This window comes from Prionailurus viverrinus, chromosome D4 (genome assembly GCF_022837055.1).
Source record: "Prionailurus viverrinus isolate Anna chromosome D4, UM_Priviv_1.0, whole genome shotgun sequence".
Classification (NCBI taxonomy): domain Eukaryota; kingdom Metazoa; phylum Chordata; class Mammalia; order Carnivora; family Felidae; genus Prionailurus; species Prionailurus viverrinus.
The window spans coordinates 76,674,066-76,694,184 of NC_062573.1; the positions used below are offsets into that span (position 1 = coordinate 76,674,066).

Sequence of the window (20,119 nt, forward strand, 5' to 3'; positions counted from 1 at the left end):
AGAGGAAAATGATGGAAGCCTAGGTCAGGGTGGCAGTTTAGAAAAAAGTAAGGTGACAGATTCTGGAAGAGAAAATCAGTTAAGACTTGGTGAAGACAGGAGGAAAGAAAGGAAAAGAGAGGCCAATGACATGTTGGTTTCCTGAATTTATATACATATATACGTGGAAATGAGGAGTAAAACACCTTGTACAATATATACTGAATTAACAGAAATTACCTAGGGGAAGGGAAGATGAATCTTACATAGTAAATGGCAGACTTTCATTTTTTTACTCCACAGATAACTGCATTGTTTAAATATTTTTATAATCAGCAGGTATACATTCTTTCATGGTTAAAATTAACAGGCAATAAAAAGAACCAAAGCATTTGCCTGGCGGAAAAGGATAGGAATGACATTTTAAAGAGAAGGAACAATCCATCCAAAGGCACGAACACATGAAAGTACATGGCATATCTAAGGACCATCAAGTAGTCTAGTGTTTGCAGAGTGAGATGGAAGGATGTGTATTGGGATAGGACAAGCAGGGTTGTACAGTGGTTTTCCAGGATGGCCAGTTCATGAAGGACCTTATTACATGCCAGGCTAGAGAAAGCATTCCCTAAACTGTGGGAAATGGGGAAGCAAAGGAAGTTTTCAAGCAGGAAGGTGAAAACAAAGCAAGTTTTCTACTGGACAAAGATCACTTCAGAGGCCGTGTGGAGACTGGGTCAAAAGGAAGGTGAGACAATGGGTGAGGAGACCGCCTTAGGCTGGAACATAAGCTCAATCAGAGGCAAAAGAAATAGGGAAGAGGAGAGGCTGGAGATTCATTTCAGTAGACAGAACTTAAGTGATTAAGCTGGATGTGACAGGAAAAAGGGAAAGTCAAAAATGCTTCTCATGGTTTCTAGTTTAGAAAATCAGAGAGTGAGGACATCAATTTAGGTAATTCAAGAACAGGTTCAATGAGAAGATGATAAATTCTGTTTTGGAGATGCTGAGGTTAAAGTAGCTCTGGAAGCAGGTTAAGGTACCCAACAGGAAGCTGGATATATAGGTTTGAATTTGAGGAACAAGGTCAAGCCTGAAGCATGTGAACTATTACCCAGAACAGAGAATTTTAAGCCTATATAAACAATCTTACCCTTGACATAATTTCACTGAATTCTTAAGGCAACTTTCAAAAGTTGACCAGTTCCATTTATTCTCATAGCTGTAAAAATTCCACACAATCGTTAAAAGTCTCTGTAAGCAGTTCACTTAAAGAAAGTCGGAGCTTTTTGTATTGGTCTCTCTTTTATTTTTTTCCCTTCCCCTTTTGCTGCCATTCTTTCTATCTATCCAGTAAAGGGAGATATAGGAAGTATAATATAGAAACGCTTGTTATTAAATATTTCCGTATTTTGTCTTAGTTGTAACAAGGCAAGGAAAAGAACATTTCAGAACTCTACCTAAACGAAACCTAAGTTAAGCAATGATTTACCTACGTGACCCTCCACTGATTTTTCTCTTGCACATCACTGACCCTGAATCAATCGGCAATCCCAAAGCAGTCGACTCCAGCTACAGCTTTAACTAGAGGTTCCTGACATGACTCCACGGTTCTGTGGTTGCTCACTGTCAGAAATCCAAGTTACACTGTACCTCTGTCTAACCGATGATGCCCTAGTTCGTTGGGAGGTGGGGGGGAAGGACCTGTTGGCAAGGAAACAGCTGCTTCCCTCCTGAGCCAGGGAAAACCCCGAAGGTGGCAGATGGGCAGGACAGAAAGGTGGCCAAAAGCTGCTCTGGCTCCTTGGTGGAAAGGATTTTCACTGAGGCACAATTGGATATTTTAAAGCGTGTCAATCAGTGAGAGACTTTTATCTGCCTGGGGGCCCTGGTGAAGTCCAACAGAGCTTCCCACATTTTCTATGTTTGAAAAACTTTTAAGTTTGCAGTGGTAAAAGAACCTGGTCTCAGTCTATGTACAGTGGGCTGAGACTGCAAGGCACTGGCCCGTGTCACTTCAGGATTATACCCGAGAGAATGCACTTTCTGGTCTTAAAAAAAAAAAAAAAAAAAAATTTTTTTAACTTTTCTGTAGCGATATTTGCATGACTAATTAGAATTTCCATTAAAATTTCATTAGAAAATGCTTTTCTTAAATGTTTACTATTATATAATTTTAAAAGACTTGTTGCAAGCTTTTATATTTTGCGCATCATTCCCCCTCCCAGCCACTTATGTACCCAGAAAATTAAATATCCAAGGACTCCTGGGTAAAAGAGACAACCACTGGGTTGATGTGTTATAACTAACATTCTTTTTAAAAAACTGCTGTAAATACGTAAGTTATTCTTCAAATAGAAATCAGCAATCACTGAAAAGTAATACTAAAAATTAGTGTGGGCATGAAATATGGAATTCTAAAACATCAGTTTACTATGCTGATTAATTCAACATTTATATTTGCATCAGAACTTAGTAATCCCATAAATAAATAGAGCTCTCAATTATTTTAAAAAATCAAGGGATAACATATGTATTTAAACATATTAGCAGCATAAAGACGTATGCTTCAACACACTTATTGGGAAAACGTCTGAAAATATTACTACACTGAATTCAAGGGCATCCCGCAGGAACCTGACATAAAAGTTCTCTAGAATAACAACATTTCAGGAAATTCCAAAAAAAGGAAAAGGGTCAGATAGGAAAGAGCCTCAAATTAATTGACAAAGTTCAGTGCTTGCTCCAACTTGATTTTTCTCTCCATTGCAAAAAAAAAAAAAAAACACACCCCGAGTCTCAGATGGGTGGGTGAATCACTTAGATGAAAGTTCATCTACTGGAATAAATGGAGAGGCCGCTTGGGCAGGCGACACAGGAGAGTCGGTGGTAGTGCTGACTTTCGCTGGTGAGTTACAAGAAGATCCGGCACTGCTACTGTTTCCATCAAGGGTATCAGAAGATACACACACACCGGGATCTGACAGCTGTGCAACGTCAGAAGAAAGCATGTTGGTGATGCCCTGGAAAAATCTCTTTGGCTGATACTCAGTTTCCATTTCACATTTTCTTTTCAATGGTCCAAGAACGCTTGGTCTAATGCAGTTGATGGGACTCTGGCTTCTCCGGGTAGTAAATCGAGTCGTTGGGCTGGGAATAGGACTTGGAGGCAATCCATTGCTACTCACAAAACTTTGCAAGGATGGTGAGAAACACTGCTTCCCAATCCCCCGGGTGGGTGACGGTGCTGGTGACACCGGAATGAAATCGATGCGCTTCGGGGAGGCGGACTTCTCCACATCGTTGTCACTCAGGCTGAAACTTTCCTCCCAGGAGTGGCTTATCTGCATTGCGTTCTGCACCTCGCGCTCGTGGACCGTCTCTCGGTTGATCAAGTCCATGCCTTCCTCCTGTTTGATCTGGTGCAAGCGGCTGCTGTGCATGCGGACGGGGGAGGCCGGCAGCAGCAGGCCGTGGCGGTTCGGGAACGTTGTGCTGTTCCGCCTGGCGCTCGGCGCCTCGGCCTGGAACACCGGCGAAGTGTCACTGAGGCCGTGAATCAGGGGGGCGCTGTTAGACCTCCTGAGGCCCCCGCCGGCGCTAGTGCCGCCGCCCTCCGCCGGGCTCCCGCCAGTACCCGGAGGCAGCTCCAGGTCTAGCTCCATCTTCTCCTGAGCCATGTCGGGGGCAGGGAGGCGGGGGCGGCGCTCAGAGACCTAGGACTCCCATTCCCCGCAGTCCAGGGCCAGGGCCGCCGCCGCCGCCGCTGCCGCCGCAAATCTGTCAGCGGGCTCGTTCTTTTGCGCATGCGTGCCCTTTCGCGCAGGCGCGGTGAGATTCCTCTCCCCGCGGCGCCTGCTTAATGCGTAACAGCCTCAGCGCAGCCCTAGGGGGAGGGGCGAGGACCGGCCGGGCGACTATTCAGTACGTTTCTTCCGCAATTAGCTATTGAGCTGCGAGCTCGCGGCTACGCGTGTTTACAAGGCTACCGTATTGCAGAGTGTGCGCTTATAAAACCAGAGCACTGAAAGAGACGTCGTCGATGATAGGGGGCTGCATGAGGGGGAGTGGAGCTTGGCCTCACCAGGGAGGGCTTCCCCGAGGAAGGGACAATATCCTGAGTTCCGAAGGAGACAACATGGGTGCTGGGTAGTGAACCCGTCCAGGAAGCGGTACCAGCTTGGTGGCAGGCGGGAACCAGGAGGGGAGGGAGGGAGCGTGGGCTGCGGTGGAGACTGAGGGCCGTCCTGTAGGACGTAGCGGACCAGGGCGGATTCTGGCCTTTATCCCGAGAACAATGGAAAACTTCGGTTTTCAAATTTCAAGCAAGGGTACGGCAACTGCAAAGCTCGCCGGCTGCTGTCTGCAGTCCGGATGGTTGGGAGATTAGAACCTACAGGAAAAAGACCGGAGGGGAGGCAGTCCTCTAGGCCACAGAAGATGGTATTTGCAGTAAGGTGTTGGTGTGGGAGAGGAGATGGAGAGAATGGTAAATTGGAGAGCCACTGAGATCAGGGGAAGAAACCAATGTGTCGTTACACTGTTTCACGGTCCTATTTCTAGCACAAGCATGTGTGCCCAGTAATCTTCATTCAGTAGGAGAGATTAAACGAAGGGCAAGTCTTCACACTGGAAAACTACAAACACAATCCCCCGCTTAATATGAACTGTGATAGCTCCTTAAAAATGGGTTTATACTTATTCCTTCATGTATTTTTATTTTGCATTCTTACTATGTACGAGGCACTGCTAGGAAAAAGGCCCTACTATGAAGGCGTTTCATTTCTACCGAAGACAGAGAGAGATAAATAAGCTATTTTCAGATAGTGGTAAACCTCAGGAAAACACAGGATGGTGTGATAAGGCACTAGCGGGAGGGGGGCAATTAGAGCGGAGATCTAAATCCAAGAAACAAGTTGCGTCCACATCTGGGGGATGAATATTCTAAGCACAGAAAGCAGCAAAGCCCAAGGCAGACGTGAGTTTGGGGAGCTGGCAGGAAAAGAGAAAACGGCAGCTGAAGCACAAGAGGGAGAGTGGTGGGAGGACATACAAGAGTTTGGATCTCATCCTAAGTACAATGAAAAGCCACCGGGGACTTTAAAGCAGAAGAGTGATATTATCTGGTGGAGGTTTTAAATATCGCTTTGGCTCGGTGGGAACGAGGCTGAAAGAGGGCAAGAGTGGAAGCAGAAAGGCAGCGGAGGGATGGAACCAAGATCCGTTTTGGAAGTAGAACCAAAAGGACAGGCTGATAGATTAGATGTAGATGATGAAAGGAACAGACAATTCAAAGGCAACCCACAGGCTTCTTACACTGATAGATGGTAGTATCATTCATTTACGGAGATAAGGAGGGAGTGTGTTTCAAAAAGTGGAAATTAAGAGTTCCGTTTTAGTCGATTTGAATTGCAGGTGGCTATCAGATATCCGTGTGGCTATCTGAACTGAAAGGAAGCTTAGAGATTTTTGTTCATCCTTCTCTTTCTGCGGTGGAAGAATGTAAGGTCCAGAGAGGCTAAGTGACATACTAGCCATCACACAGCTTATTTCATAATGGGAACCAGTACTAGAACCAGGTCTGCTGGTTCCTAGTCCATGCCTCTTTCTCCACTGTATCTCAAAACGCTTTTGAGTTCCCTATAACATACAGGTCCTAATGATACAATAATGTTGGCTATTCATGCCTGTAATTGTATAGAAACTGATTTAAGCTTCCCAAGTGTCAGACACTATTCAAACTGCTTCACATGTAGTCCCTTGCTTAGTCCTCACCACAACCCTAGCAAGGAGGTATTATTGTCCTCATTTTGCAAGGGTAATCGAGATGCAGAAATTAGGCAACATCCCCAGGATGACAGTACACAGAAGCATCTGGCTTTTCTGGCTCCAGAGCTGGGGTACCACACTGACTCCTCCAAGTGCAGTGATGTTTTAGGACTGAGACAAGCCATTTCCAATTGTGAGCTCTGTGAAGACAACAGGACCCAAGACAGGGTAACAGAGTGAAGATGTTCTCATACAGAAGTGACAGCATGATAATAAAAATGGTGAATTTGCTCTACATGAAATACACGGAGAAGAACCGTAATGGGGGCAAAGTTGGAAACGGAAGTCATGGGGAGAGAACTGGGGCTCTGAATGCCAGGCAAAAGGGCCCATATTTAACCTGTGAGGCAAAAGGAAACCACGAAAGTTTCTGGCAAGAGGAAAGACAATGAGACCTACGCTTTGGGCCCTGCCAGGAAGCTGAAGGATGGAGCCAGCTGGAAGGATGGAAGCGGAAAGAATCCACTCCTCGGACCTGCCGGGCACTCTCAACAGTCCACAGTCCCCCGTAATCCTCACTGCGATCCTACCAATTAGACACTGTTATGCTCATTCTGTAGAGGGACAACTGAGGTTCAAAAATTGCAAAATGCCCAAGAGGTACGTGGAAGAACCAAGATGGCCCAATCTGAATCAAGATGCCGCTTCAAACCCTGCATTGTTTTTGCTACCCTTTCCACGGAGTGGACAAGCGGAATCTGATGGCCAGCTGTGAGATGAAAAGGAGGGTCTAAACTCAAGTTGAATTCAAGCAGAAACAGGATATGGGTTTGAAAGGCAGGCAGGTAACAACAATATCTGACCCCCTGTGTTTGGAGACTATGGAGAGAGACGTCACAGGTGACAAGTTTGAGCGTGAGTGGCTCAAAGAATGGTACAACACTAAATAAAAACAGGAGAGACCAGAGGAAGACCTTTCAGAAGGACACTGCTATTGGATAAATAGAAAAAAGCATTAACGGCAGAACTTCCCAAGAGCCACGGCATATTGCTAATTTGCGTATTATTAAAGTATTACTAACGTGGCTCAAATGTGCCAACACTGTGTTCATCCTTGTCTGGACAAGTACAATGATCTTTACCAGTAAAGCAAAGAGATGGTGGTAAGTGCACAAAATCAAACACCTGTGCCCTTTGGCTCCTGCCTGAATACACTTACCAGCTATCTTTACTCATTTCTTTGTTCCCATCCCTGTCTCTATAGTCCGTTCTCCAACCAGTGTTCAAGGTAATCCTCAAGGGAAGACTTGAAGAGAACCCTTCAGTGAGTTCTCATTCAGAGAAAAAGCCAATGTCCTTACAACGGTCTGTAGAACTCTATGTGATCAGTGGGTCTCTGCTGTCCCTCTGACCCCGCCTCCAAATACTGCCCCCCTCACTGCCTTTCCTCCAACTGCAGAGGTCCCTTACTGTCTTTCGGCCCACTAGGCAGGCTCCCCACTCCTCCTGGCTTACTCTTCTTCCAGTGGACGTCAATCCCTTCAGGTCGCAGCACAAATGTCATTGAGAGGCTTTAGGGAAAGCCTCTCATCCCTTATAAAAGGCAACAGCGGCGCCCAACACCAAACCTACACTCATGCCCATACCCCTTACGTGGTCTGTATTTTCCTCTAGAGCGCCAAATGACATATTTGCATATATAGTTTTCTTGCCTCTTGTCCTCGAGAAGATCAGCTCCACAACCACAAAAACAAGGCCTTTGCTTTATTTCCTGCTGTATGCCTAGTACCTAGAACAGGGCCTAGTACGTCGGACTCAAGAAGGAGTTGTGAATCCCTGTGTGAATGAATGATGAATGACTGAACGGCCTAGCACAGCTCCATTGAAATGGAAGAAAGTTCTATTATTTGAAACTCCAGCTTAGCAGCCTTTTCTACACAGAAAAGATAACGTTTATCTATTTTTGAGAGAGAGACAGAGCATGAGTGGGGGAGGAGCAGAGAGAGAGGGAGACACAGAATCCAAAGCAGGCTCCAGGCTCTGAGCTGTGAGCATACAGCCTGAAGCGGGGCTCGAACTCAAGAACTGCAAGATCATGACCTGAGCCAAAGTCACGTGCTCAACTGACTGAGCTACCCACGCACCCCTTTTTTACACTGATTCTGAGTACTTACTTGGACAATTTGTTTTCTTTTATCGACATTATTATTAAAGTGCCCTCCAGACCACACAGGTTGATCTACTGAACTAACGATTAGGTGAACTGAGAAACTGAAGCCCTAAGTTTCCATTCTTTTTCAATCATATGCTGATACACTCTTGATAGAATTAAAATGCTCAGTGCTGAGGACTCCAAGCAGTGTTTAATATATTTAGTTACTGCTTCCTCTCAAAGGGATAAATGAGAGAAAACAGCCGCCATAAAATGCAATTCAGCCCGCTGCAAATGAATAATGCCAGAGGCAGGATTCAGGAGACTGTCCCTGAGTCAATTCATTCTTCTGGTTTCACTCTGGTATGAATTAAATACTACACATAGATAGTTGATATTCATGCTCACTCCTGAGTCATAAAAGCAGATTTCTATTCAATAGTTAAATTTTATTGTGATTAATATTGTATGTTCTTAAACCAACAGATAGTTTCCTTTTAATTCCTAGGGGCAGCTTTTCACTATTAAGCCCCAAGCATATGGCAAGGCAAATACCTACCTCTGGATCCATACTGAATGAATTTAAAATACAAACGTGTGTGTGTACATGCTTTTATTATTTTTTTATTTTTGGTGAGAGGGAGAGAGAGGGAAGGAGGAAGGGAGGGAGGAAGTGCATGTGAGTTGGGGAGAGGGACAAAGGGAGAGAGAGAATCCCAAGCAGGCTCTGTGTTCAGTGCAGAGCCATAAGCGGGGCTCGAGCCCACGAACTATGAGATCACGGCCTGAGCCAAAGTCAAGAGTGGGACGCTCAATTGAATGAGCCACCCAGGTGCCCCTATATGTATACTCTTAGATGGACTGACAAATATCTCAACATCTCACAGTTACTAGCATCACCAACCCAGAAAAAAAATACTGCAGAGGAAAACTTGACTTTCAAAGTATAGAAACTCAGCAGTGTCCACTAGTTCAACAACTTAGGAAAAATGCTGGCAGTGTCTACCAGAAGGAAATATATGTATGCCCTGTGGTTGAGCAACTCCACTCCTGGGTATATACCCCAGAGAAATGCATGCTTACGTCTCCTAAAGACATGTACACGAATGTTCCTTGCAATATTATTTGTAAAAGCACCTAACTGGCAACAACCCACATGTCCATAAACGGTCGAAAGGGGGAATAAAGTTATACAATGGAATTATTTATTTAACAACATGAGTGAGTTACAGGATGATACCTCATGGAAGAAACCAAACACAAAGGAACAAATCCTCTGTGATTCCATTTTTATGACGTTCAAGAACAGCCCAAATCCATCTCTAGTGGTAGAAGGTCAACATATTGGTTACCTTTGGGACAAGTGACGGAGAGGGGCACAAGGAAGTGTTCCATTTCCTGATACGGGTGCTGGTTACAGAGGTATATACACATGTGAAAATTCATTAAACTCAATACTTGAAATGTATACACTGTACCGTATAAGGAATCAGGAATCATCGACCTCAAAATGTTACTGATGCAGACGAAGAGAATGGGAAGCTGAAATGTAAGTGGAGGGTGGAAGAGAGTAAGAACGTATTTCAATCGAAAGGAAGATATTCTGTTCACACACTAATCACGAGTTTAAACTAGAATCTCTTCCAAATCTCTCTGACACACAACAGTATCAGCCTAAGAACAGCTAGCCGGCCTTGCCAGCCGGAAGGATGGACGAAGACACACATGCACCGCCCGCCACCTCCCCCAACACACACACATACACTCACTCCTCAAGCTACATTTCACTGGGGTCATAAACACCAGCAGCCTCACGTAAGCACTGGATACCTGTCTGAAGCTGGTTACGGATCATCAACACAACCGCTGCCTCTCCGTGGTCCTGTTCCCACAGTGCCCTCAAAGCTGGTCACTTCTAAGAAAGCAGGAAGGAGGAAACGAAGCCCATTTCATAGCCTTGGACTTTCTCAACTGTGTATTTGTTCAAAGTCAGCTCTGTGATACCCCCCCCAGCTGAATTCATGAGATAGAATGGTCAAAGTAAATGGAGTCCAGGAAATTGGCAGGGGCTGTCCTCATATATGGCAAGAATGAGAACTGTATTTAAGGACATGATTTTGACCACAAGGAACTTGTTTAGTTATCCTTATGAAAGAAAAATAAACACAAGATGACATCAGAAACTGATCAACCATTCCATCTCTAATTACTGAGAGTATGCTAAGTATAGATATGCTCTACAGTGTTTACCCTCAAGGTTGCTTCACCTAATCCCTAAAAACTTTCCGGTAAGGGGCGCTTGGGTGGCTCAGTCAGTTAAGCGGCTGGCTCTTGATTTTGGCCCAGGTCATGATCTAGTGGCTCATGAGTTCCAGCCTGGTTGGCATCCTCTCTCTTTCCCTCTCTCCCTGACCCTCCCCTGCTCACTCTCTCTCTCTCTCTCTCTTTCTCTCAAAAATAAATAAATAAACTTAAAAAAAAACTTTAAAGTGACAGCAAGGATTGAAAATCAGAGCAGTCAGGGCACCTGGGTGGCTCAGTTGGTTAAGCATCCGAGTTCAACTCAGGTCATGACCTTGAGGTTCATGGGTTCGAGCCCCGTGTCCGGCTCTGTGCTCACAGCTCAGAGCCTGGAGCTTGCTTCGGATTCTGTGTCTCCCTCTTTCTCTGCCCTTTCCCCGATCGTGCTCTGTCTCTCTCTCTCAAAGAAAAATAAACATTAAAAAAAATTAAAAAGAAAATCAGAGCAGAAGTTTACCAATGGACATTAAAACCACTCTTGCGTTTTATTTTTCATAACCACTGAAAGCCATCAGAACACTCACACACAGCAAGGCCCATCATATGCACACGGGCCAAATGGTATAAAGGGGCCTCAAAGCCCTAATGGAAGAAGCCTCATAGACTAGACCCTCAGCAAAGTTCAAGTAAAGAAGTAAATGTGAATTGTAGTTATTTTGTTCAGTTTGCCCAAAGGAGAACATCAAGGAAGATATTACAAAGAGCCATCCAGCCCCCACACTCTACCGCCTTAAGTCTTGCAACAGAAGAGAAAAAGGAGTTGACTTCACTTGTCCCTCACTGGTTTTATGTGTTTTAGGCAGCATCCATTTTTTGGTGCCTTCACTTTGGCCAGACTTCTAGACTGTAAGCCAAGGCCAGCACGGGTGTACCTTTCTGTGGCTATACGCTTCTCTCTGCCTGTCTGCTAGCTTTCACTCGCAGGAGTGATCCATCTGGCAAGAAGGAAACAATAATTCAAGGCTTTATGGATCGTGTATAAAGTTCGCTGCAAAACACGCAAAGGCTACAAATCTAGTTGGGTGTACGTACTTGGGCCTTCCAGTTGCGTGTCTCAGAAGCCTCCAGAAAGGCTCGACAAATCAGTACATAGCGCGACCGCAGGGAAAAAGTGCCAAATCTGGAGTCAGACTACTATACTTGTAGTTCTATGACCTTGGGCAAGTTTGTCAACCTCTCTGGGCCTCGAGTGTCTCATCTATGAAGTGGGGACACAACCTCTTCGTAAGGATCAAAGGCATGAGGTCTATACTAGGCCTTACAAACAGTAAAAGCCCTGTACCAACGGGTTCCTCTCTATTACAATTCCCAGTGCCATGATCACGAAGTGGTCCTCCCCACTTTTCCACCCCTCTCACCAGAAGGCTCCCTTTTTTTTTTTTTTTTTTTTTTGTCACCTTTTAGTTTGGTTCTCTGCAAGAAAATTCTCTCTCTGGCTTCTTCCCTGAGATTGTCGTCATTTTTAGAAAAAGACGTTTTCTGTGGTTTAAAAAAGTATGAATGGAAAGGTTCATCATCGGTCAGGTTGACAGTTTCTGACAAGGAGAAATAAGAATAAACCTCCTTCCTAAGACTTTTACTGGGTCTGAGGAGAGACAGATCCCAGGGCGGTAGAAAGGCCGTCAGTAAGTAAAAAAGTAAAAATGTGGCCGGATCAGTGAATACTATTTCCTACAGCAAGCCATTTGTTAATCCCCAGAGGCTGCGGCTACCCTCCCTGGTCGCTCTCAACTTTTCAATGGCGACTAATCCCAGTGGCTTATTCTTATTTATTCATTTTAAACCCTGTTTTGAATTACTGCTGTCATGCTACTGTCCTTCCTGGCATATAATGAGCTGCCCAGGGACACATATTTGGCGATGCCCGACAAACAGGTTGAACACGGCCTCTTTCGGACAAAACAAGCAGAAAGAAGTACAGGGGAAGGAACTGCAGAAAGGTTCGAGAAGTTTGCAGGAGTCACCATTCCTCTAGATGTGTCTTTCCCTCCAGGTGGCTGACATCCGTAGGCATGTTCTGAGGAGCAGGTCAAATGTTCCAAAGAAGCTGGAAGCCAGACTTAGAGGCTGAGAAGCAACATGATTCAGGGCCACTTTTTTTTTTTTTTTTTTTTTTTTTGGCTTTAGAAGGTGACCAATGTGTAGCCAAGAGTCCCTTAACCTCTCTGACACAGAGGGACGTCTATGATTTATTTCTTTGTACCCACAGTCCTTAAGGGTAACAGGACAAGTAAACGTAGCAAACAGAACAAGTATTAAGGGCAGGGGTGCTCAGATTCCTCCAGTTTTACACCAGCTAATTTCTAAACCGAACGCAAGTCCATTTGTTAACAGGAAGTGTATTTTTTACCACCCGTGGGGTTCAGCCCTCTGAAAGTTCCCGCCTATTAGGAAATGGTACAGATTTTTCTTTCTCTCTCCTTTTGAAAGCCAAAAGTCTAAGATCAATTTTTAAAAAATTTTTTAATGTTTATTTATTTTTGAGAATGAGAGACAGAGCATGAGTGGGGAGGGGCAGAGAGAGAGGGAGACACAGAATCTGAAGCAGGTTCCAGGCTCTGAGCTGTCAGCACAGAGCCCAACGTGGGGCTCGAACCTACGAACTGCGAGATCAAGACCTGAGCCAAAGTCGGACACTTAACCGACTGATCCCGCCAGGTGCCCCTAAGATTGATTTCCTAAGATGCTTTCCACCAATGGTTTTATCATTGTCATCATCGTAGAATAGTAACATATTTAGTGAAGGCATGCATGCCAGGGACCCTTATAAGTACTGTGTATCACCCTGTTCAGACCCAAAACCACCTCTAGGATTATTATCCTCATTTTATAGAGGTTCTCAGGAGGCTAAGTTGCCTGAGGTGACATAACCGGTTAAGCGGTACAGGTAGAGGAATGGGAGCCCAGAGGTGAGTGGGGTTTTTTTTAATGCTTATTTTCTGACAGACAGTGAGCAGAGGAGGGGCAGAGAGAAAGGGGGACAGAGGATCCAAAGCGGACTCCACACTGATAGCAGTGAGCCCGATGGGGGGCTCGAACTCACAGGTGCGAGACCATGACCCGAGCTGAAGTCGGATGCTCAACTGACTGAGCCACCCAGGCGCCCCCAGAGGTGAGCTCTTAATCTCCCCTACTGCCTCTCAAAAAATACCCTTGGATTCCTCACACCTGCCCCATTAATGGTACTCCGAGTGATCTTCCAAGAAGGTCAGTGGACTGGACGTGGACAGGACCATCGTTCTGATTGCCAGACAGATGAGGGCTCCATGAACTGCGAGGGCTCACGAGTCCTAGCGACCTTACAAAATCAGGCCATTACTAAATGCCCTGTTATCCCAAAGCAGTCATGAGCACCAGTGCCAAGGGTCAGAATGGCAGAATATCCGATCGGAAGGAGGCTTTAGAAATGAGGCGTACCAAACTTGACCAGCAAGTAAACCGAGGTTCAGCGAGAGCCAACGATTTCTTCAGGCTCAAAAAGGCATCCAGGATGGACAGAGTCAGGATGTTTTATTAAATTTGTACAGATTATTTTTGCGATGTTTGCCCCGTGCATTTCCCTTGCACCTCAGAGTCCTTCTCCAAGCAACAGCATCCACGGCCATGGTTTTCACTGCAACCACTGTACTGATGGCTCTCACATTTCTGTCCCCAGATATGGCTGACCCTCCTTGAGCCTGGAATCTGTAACCACCTACAAGGCATTGTCCCCACGTGGACTTTTCACACCTTTCGATGAACAAATTCACTCTTCCCTTCCCCCAGTCTGCTGGTGTTAACAATGAGTTACACCACAATCTCCCCCCGCAAGTCAAAACTCCACATCATCTAGATCTCTCCTCTCCTTCCTGTCTTTGCTCACCCCATGTCCTCGGTTTTACCTTCTTAGTACCTTGTGTCCTTCCCTTCTGCCTTTGTTGCTAAAGCATTTGGGTCCCCGCCCCCTCCCCCAGGCGCCCCACCCCCAATGCCAGGACTCCAGTGAGGCTTGGTCAGGTAGGATGCCTCCACTCCTACCCAGTTTGCCTCAACACTGCCGGAGTGAATCAACTGAAATCATCGCATCAAGGTCCATACGCCCTCTTCTTCTTCCTCGATTCTTTCATTAATGCTCCTCAAGGGCAAGAGTGCGGGCAGGCAGACTACAGAGAGCAAGGCACACGGAAAAGGAGGGCAGAAGGGAGGGAAGGGAGGAGGCGGGTAACCCTAGTATCTCCCCAAATTTCTCTAAAGCTTTACTCCCCCCTCCCCTGCCTTCAGTGAAAAGTGCTCTAACACAGAATCTAAGAACTTGGGCTCTAGAGGCACCTGGATCGCTCAGTCAGTTGAGCGTCCAGCTTCGGCCCACGACATGATCTCACAGTCTGTGAGTTCGAGCCCTGCATCGGGCTCTGGGCCGACAGCTCGGAGCCTGGAGCCTCCTTCCGATTCTGTCTCCCTCTCTCTCTGCCTTTCCCCAACTCACGCTCTGTCTCTCTCCCTCTCTCAAAAATAATAAACATTAAAAAAATATTTAAAAAGAACTTGGGCTCTGAAGTCAGAAAGCTTGGGTTTAAATCTTGACTGTAACTTACAAAGGTGTGACCTTGGGGATCAAGTTACTTACCCCTCCTTGAGCCTCACTTTTCTTACTAAAAAATGAGAACAGTCCCTCTAGCAGCCGATTGTGGTGAACAGTAATGCAGGTGATATGCACAAAGCTCTTAGAACACAGCCCGACAGGACACTCCTCAAAAGAGATCCTGGAACCCAAACCAGGATCATATCTTATTTACTTAGATTGTTGTCTCCTGCTTCTCCTTCTTGGGCACCGACTACCTGGCCAGCAAATCATCCAATATTTACTGAGCACTAAAACTGCACACACTTCAATCTGAAGACGGAACCAATGCTGGTAACACAGCTTCTCTGCCAGAATGCTGAGATTTCAAATTTCTTCGTGCCACAAAACACGTCCTCAGAGTCTGTTATGATTAAGTCTCTGTAGAGGGTGTTGCAAAGATGAAAAGGACCCCGAAGGAAGTTGAGAGTCCGGGAAGGAGGTAGGTTGCAAATGAGTAAATATAATACAGGCTAGCTCTTGTGTCTTCCGCCTTCGGGGAGCATCAGGATGACCTGTGGAATTTTGAAAAACAAACACAACAGAGTCCCAGTCCGGAGATTCCTACTCACGAGGCCGGGGGCGGGGTATTGGAATTTCTATTAATTTTTTTTTGCCCCCGAGTGAGTCTGATGTGCTCCAACGGTTAGAAACTACGGGGGGAGGCGGAGAGAGCACCTCTACGGCTCCCAAGTCCTTATCAAAGTACGAAGAGTTCTGGAGACGAGCAAGATTGCTTTCGGCTGAGAGGAAGGACCCATGGTCTGTGAAGATTCCTTGAACCCAAAACACGCCCAGAGAGTCTGGTTTAACTGGCTGAACCCGGAACACGAGAAGCCATCTTATGGTAGTACCAGCTGGGTAAGACCTCTGACCGAGAATTTTTGTTCTTCTATCACCTGGATTCCTTCCTCCCCCTGCCTTGACCCAGGGAGGTCAGAGCCCCAGCAAGATGGCCAACGGCAGGGGACGAGACAAGCATGCCCTCCTCAGGAGCCCAGCAGCTTTGCCTGCGGCCACCCCCCACCCAGGGAGGGGAGCCCCTAACGTGAAGTTGGACTCTTTGCCAATTGCAAGGCACCCAACATCTGCGACACCAGCTGCAGACAGTGACTTCAAGTGACAGGAGAACACTTCACCGCCCACGAGCGAGCGGAAAGGTTCCTGGGTCTCACATTCACAAGAGCAGACCTTTCCCCGTTGAATAAATTTACACCAAGAGGCAAAAATAAAGAGTTCTGCGCACATCCCACGAGTGCTGCTGGTTACACATGGGACATCTGACACTTGTCCCATGTGGCGGAAATGCTGAAGAATAGAAGGATTGTGGGGGGGGGCATTTCTAGTGTCTGGGAGACACCTGGTAACCGTGGGGAGAGGACTCTGGTAGAGGCAGAGGGAGAGAGTGCCAAAAAAAAAAAAAATCAAGATGGAAGGAACCGGGCCCGGAGGAGGAGGTGACAAAGGTGGGGGTGGGGGGAGCCACACAGACTAAGCACTGAAGAACCTGGCTGATTCAGACTGAGAACCCGGGTGCGCGGTGCTTTCACGTACACGGAGAGGAAAACAAGCAATAAAATGTCACCAACGATGGGTCACGGGATGGGACTTGCTTAAACTTTTTTTTCTCTCCTGAGAAAAGACTATTGGTAAGAGAAATGTGGGTGGTACAAAGAAGAAAGGAAAAAATATATATAATCGAGAGAAAAAGCCTGCCGTGGTGGAGGAGGTGAATGAGGAGGACACCAGTAACAGATTGCAAATATTTATTTAAAGTCTATAAAATAACCTTTAGCTCTAGATCAGTCAGATCTGGGGGAAATTACTTCATTCTTTTCTTCATCAAGAACAGCCATAGTTTCAGGGCGCTACTGACACTGAACCAGCTCCATGACTGACAACATAAAACCGTCCACCTTCCTTCTAGAAAAATGTAGGCAAAAGGCCACTGCTGCTAATGCTTCTCGAATACCCAACACATCTGGCCGCCAGACACAGAAGACAAGAGGCAAAAAGTTCCATGGCATAAACGACAGTGAAAGCCTGCCCCGTTCAGTAGAATTTGCTTGTGGAATGTATAAAATCCAAAGGCTCAATTAACCTTAATGATGCGTCAAAGAAGAGAAGGATCACCCTGGCCTAAGAGCAATTCTGCACAAACCGCAGAACCCGGAAGGAAGAATGTTGAGGAAGAGGTGGGCGATGGCCAGTTCCCCGCCAAGACGAACCCTCCATCTGGTATTTCAAAAAATAACAATTTTTCCACGAGAAAACTACGATGGGGGAATTAAGGACATTATCACTGGGTATGAACAAGTTGTGTGTTCAATGCAGTAAAAATCTTATTGTATGTTCCAATTTTTCTTCCATCACTTTTCCCAACAGGAAGACTAGTCGATTCCCATGGACACGGCTTCACCACTAAGAACCCAGTTTGCCCTGTATCGCTCTTCAGTTTATCAACAACACTGGGAGACGCAACTGAACTGCTTCCAAGGGCAGACGGATAGATGGACGAGAGCACTGGGAGACAGCACTGCACTCAGCAGCCTGGAGAACCTTCGGGCATCTCAGGAGAGCAGGCAGCTGCCAGTCAGCTCCCACAGACGGCTGCCCCTGCAGAGGAGAGTGGCCGTGGATGCTGGAGCCTCCAGTTATTCAAGAGGTTGGGGGCGCCTGGGTGGTTCAGAGTCTGACCTCAGCTCAGATCATGATTTCACGATCTGTGAGTACGAGCCCCACATCGGGCTCTCCGCTGTCAGTGCAGGGCCCACTTCAGATCCTCTGTCCCTCTCTCTTCTCCTCCCCCACTTGTTCTGTCTCAAAAATAAAATAAAACATTTAAACAAAGGGGGGGGGGGTTGAAAATCCAGATTTCTAAAACTGTGGACTCTCACAGTCTACAGATGTCAATTTTTTAAAAATTTTCTTCTAACATTTATTCTTTTTTTTCCAAAAATTTTTTATGTTTATTTATTTTTGAGACAGAGAAAAACAGAGCATGAGCGGGGGAGGGGCAGAGAGAGAGGGAGACACAGAATCCGAAGCAGCCTCCAGGCCCGAGCTGTCGGCACAGAGCCCGACGCGGGGCTCGAACTCCCGAACCGTGAGAACATGACCTGGGCTGAAGTCGGACGCCCAACCGACTGAGCCACCCAGAGCCCCCTACAGATGTTCTATTTTTTAAAAAGTGAAGAGCAAACACATTTTAACACTAATCAAAAAAAAAAAAAAAATTAAAAGCTAACACTAATACCGATTAAAAAAAACAAAAAGGAAAGTCTGGCTTAAGCTCAACCCTTATGCCCCACGATTGTCACTCCTCTTCTCTTTTCGTAAGGTCCTTGCCATTTTTATGTATGCTCAACCCCTGTCTCTGGCCACATGCTCTCTAGGTGAGGACAAAAGTCATGTCCTGCAGGTGAAAGAATGTCCTGCACTGCCTTGCAGGGGCCAGGTGTGGGGCACTGCCTATGAATGATGGTGGGCGATACTTCAGACACCTGTGGTAGCAGATGATGTATGCATCCACTTTTTCCCTCTCTTCCTGCCGCTTCCCCCACCAGGCACCAGTTCCAACTGGCCACACTGATTCTCTTTTTCCACCGATTCCCTACTTTACAGGTGTGCACTTCAAACACCTACAAATAACAGTCAAGTTTGCAACCTCCACTCCGATGTTCTGTTTCGTTTTTGTTTTTTTCTCATCTTTTGGCTTGTCCCTTCTAGTCAGGTTTCTAATTTCACCAAAAGTGAGCATTCTTAGCACACATTTGATTTACAGGGGACTGTGCCCCGTGTTTCACAAAATATGATACTGGTTTGGCATGAGGCCAGAGATTTAAAATAAAGCAACAAGTAATGAATTCTACTTATTCTAATTGTACCAAGTTTTAATTCTTTTTAAGCTTATTTATTCTGAGAGCGAGCTCAAGAGGGGAGGGGCAGAGAGAGAGAGGGAGACACCGAATCAGACGCGGGGCTCGAACTCAAGAACCAGGAGATGGTGACCTCAGCCAAAGTTGGACGCTCAACCCACTGAGCCACCCAGGCAATCCCTAAAATTCACCCTCATAAAGAATACAGTTTAAGGAGTTTTGACAAATATGTCCGGTCACGTAACCACTGCCACAATCAATGTATCACTGGACGTTGAATTAGAGCAAAGCATTTTTGGCACTGAAAGATGAACACACAGATTTCCTTTTTTGGTCTAGTGTGAAACCAAGCTCACACATTGCTGGGATGCACCCCACTCGATTATGGTACTTCTTTAATGTGCTGCTAAATTCTATTTGGTGGTATTTCACGGAGGGGTTTTGCATCAATATTCATAAGCATGACTGATGTTCAGTGTGTGTGAATGAACGCACGCACATATGCACACACGCTACCAGTGCGAAGCTCTGGCATAAAGATCGCTTTAACATCTTAAACTCCCAAGTCTGGACTTTTGCCGTACGCTTAGAAAACACTGAAATCGTGGTGGGAAAATGTATCCAGGTTTACGCAGAACGGTTCTGGTTTACAACAAATGTCCCGCACGAAAGCCCCTTGCAATAATTTGTAACTTCGCCCTATTTAATAATATCCTTGCATGCTGGAAGAATTTACTGAGGCCATCTGGGCTTGCACTTTGAATTCAGAAAGCACCTTTTGGTAAGTTTTTCATTTCTTACGTGGTTATTGACTTCGGATCTCTCTGCTGGGAACCACTCTGATAAAGTACATTTTCCTAGAAACACCACCCACTCATCTATCTCCACAGAATGTCCCATCATATCTCATAGTATTTTGTGGTAATTTCTCCTTGTTTGCCTCTAATTTTGTTGATTTTTACTTTCCCCAGTAATCAAAGGAGTATCTGTTCGTTGTAAACAATTGAAAAAATAAAGAGACATAGAACAAGTTGAAAATGACCCATAATCCCATCACACAGAAAGGACTACTAGTGTGACTATCATGTAAAACACTGCAGACTTTTATCTGTCTACATACCTACCTTCCTTACCTACCCACAATGTTTGTTACCCTGCCTTTTCCTTGTTACATGATGTGAACATCTTTTCCGTATCAATACATACAGATCTATAATTTCAGTGGCTATGAAGCATTGTTATGCCATGCTTTACCATTGTTATACCATTACTTTCCTACTTAAATTCCTGACAAGAGGGGATATATATGTTAAAACTTTTTAGAACCATTGGGCACATGGGTGGTTCAGACGGGGAAGTATCTGACGCTTGTTTTCAGCTCAGGTCATGATCTCACGGTCCTGAGATCAAGCCCTGCACTGCTCAGCATGGAGCCTGCTTGGG

The 20,119-nt window shown here is 45.7% G+C and overlaps 2 protein-coding genes across 3 annotated transcripts in view; both read right to left on the reverse strand.

Annotated features, from left to right (window-relative positions):
• Positions 1 to 20,119, reverse strand: part of PIP5K1B (phosphatidylinositol-4-phosphate 5-kinase type 1 beta) — a 314,990-nt gene that overhangs the window by 229,674 nt on the left and 65,197 nt on the right. The gene's annotated exons all lie outside the window — the stretch shown is intronic.
• PABIR1 (PP2A Aalpha (PPP2R1A) and B55A (PPP2R2A) interacting phosphatase regulator 1) lies at positions 129 to 4,080 on the reverse strand. Its single transcript, XM_047829495.1, has one exon. The coding sequence runs from the start codon at positions 3,654 to 3,656 to the stop codon at positions 2,793 to 2,795; it is 864 nt and encodes a 287-aa protein (XP_047685451.1). The 5' UTR covers positions 3,657 to 4,080; the 3' UTR covers positions 129 to 2,792.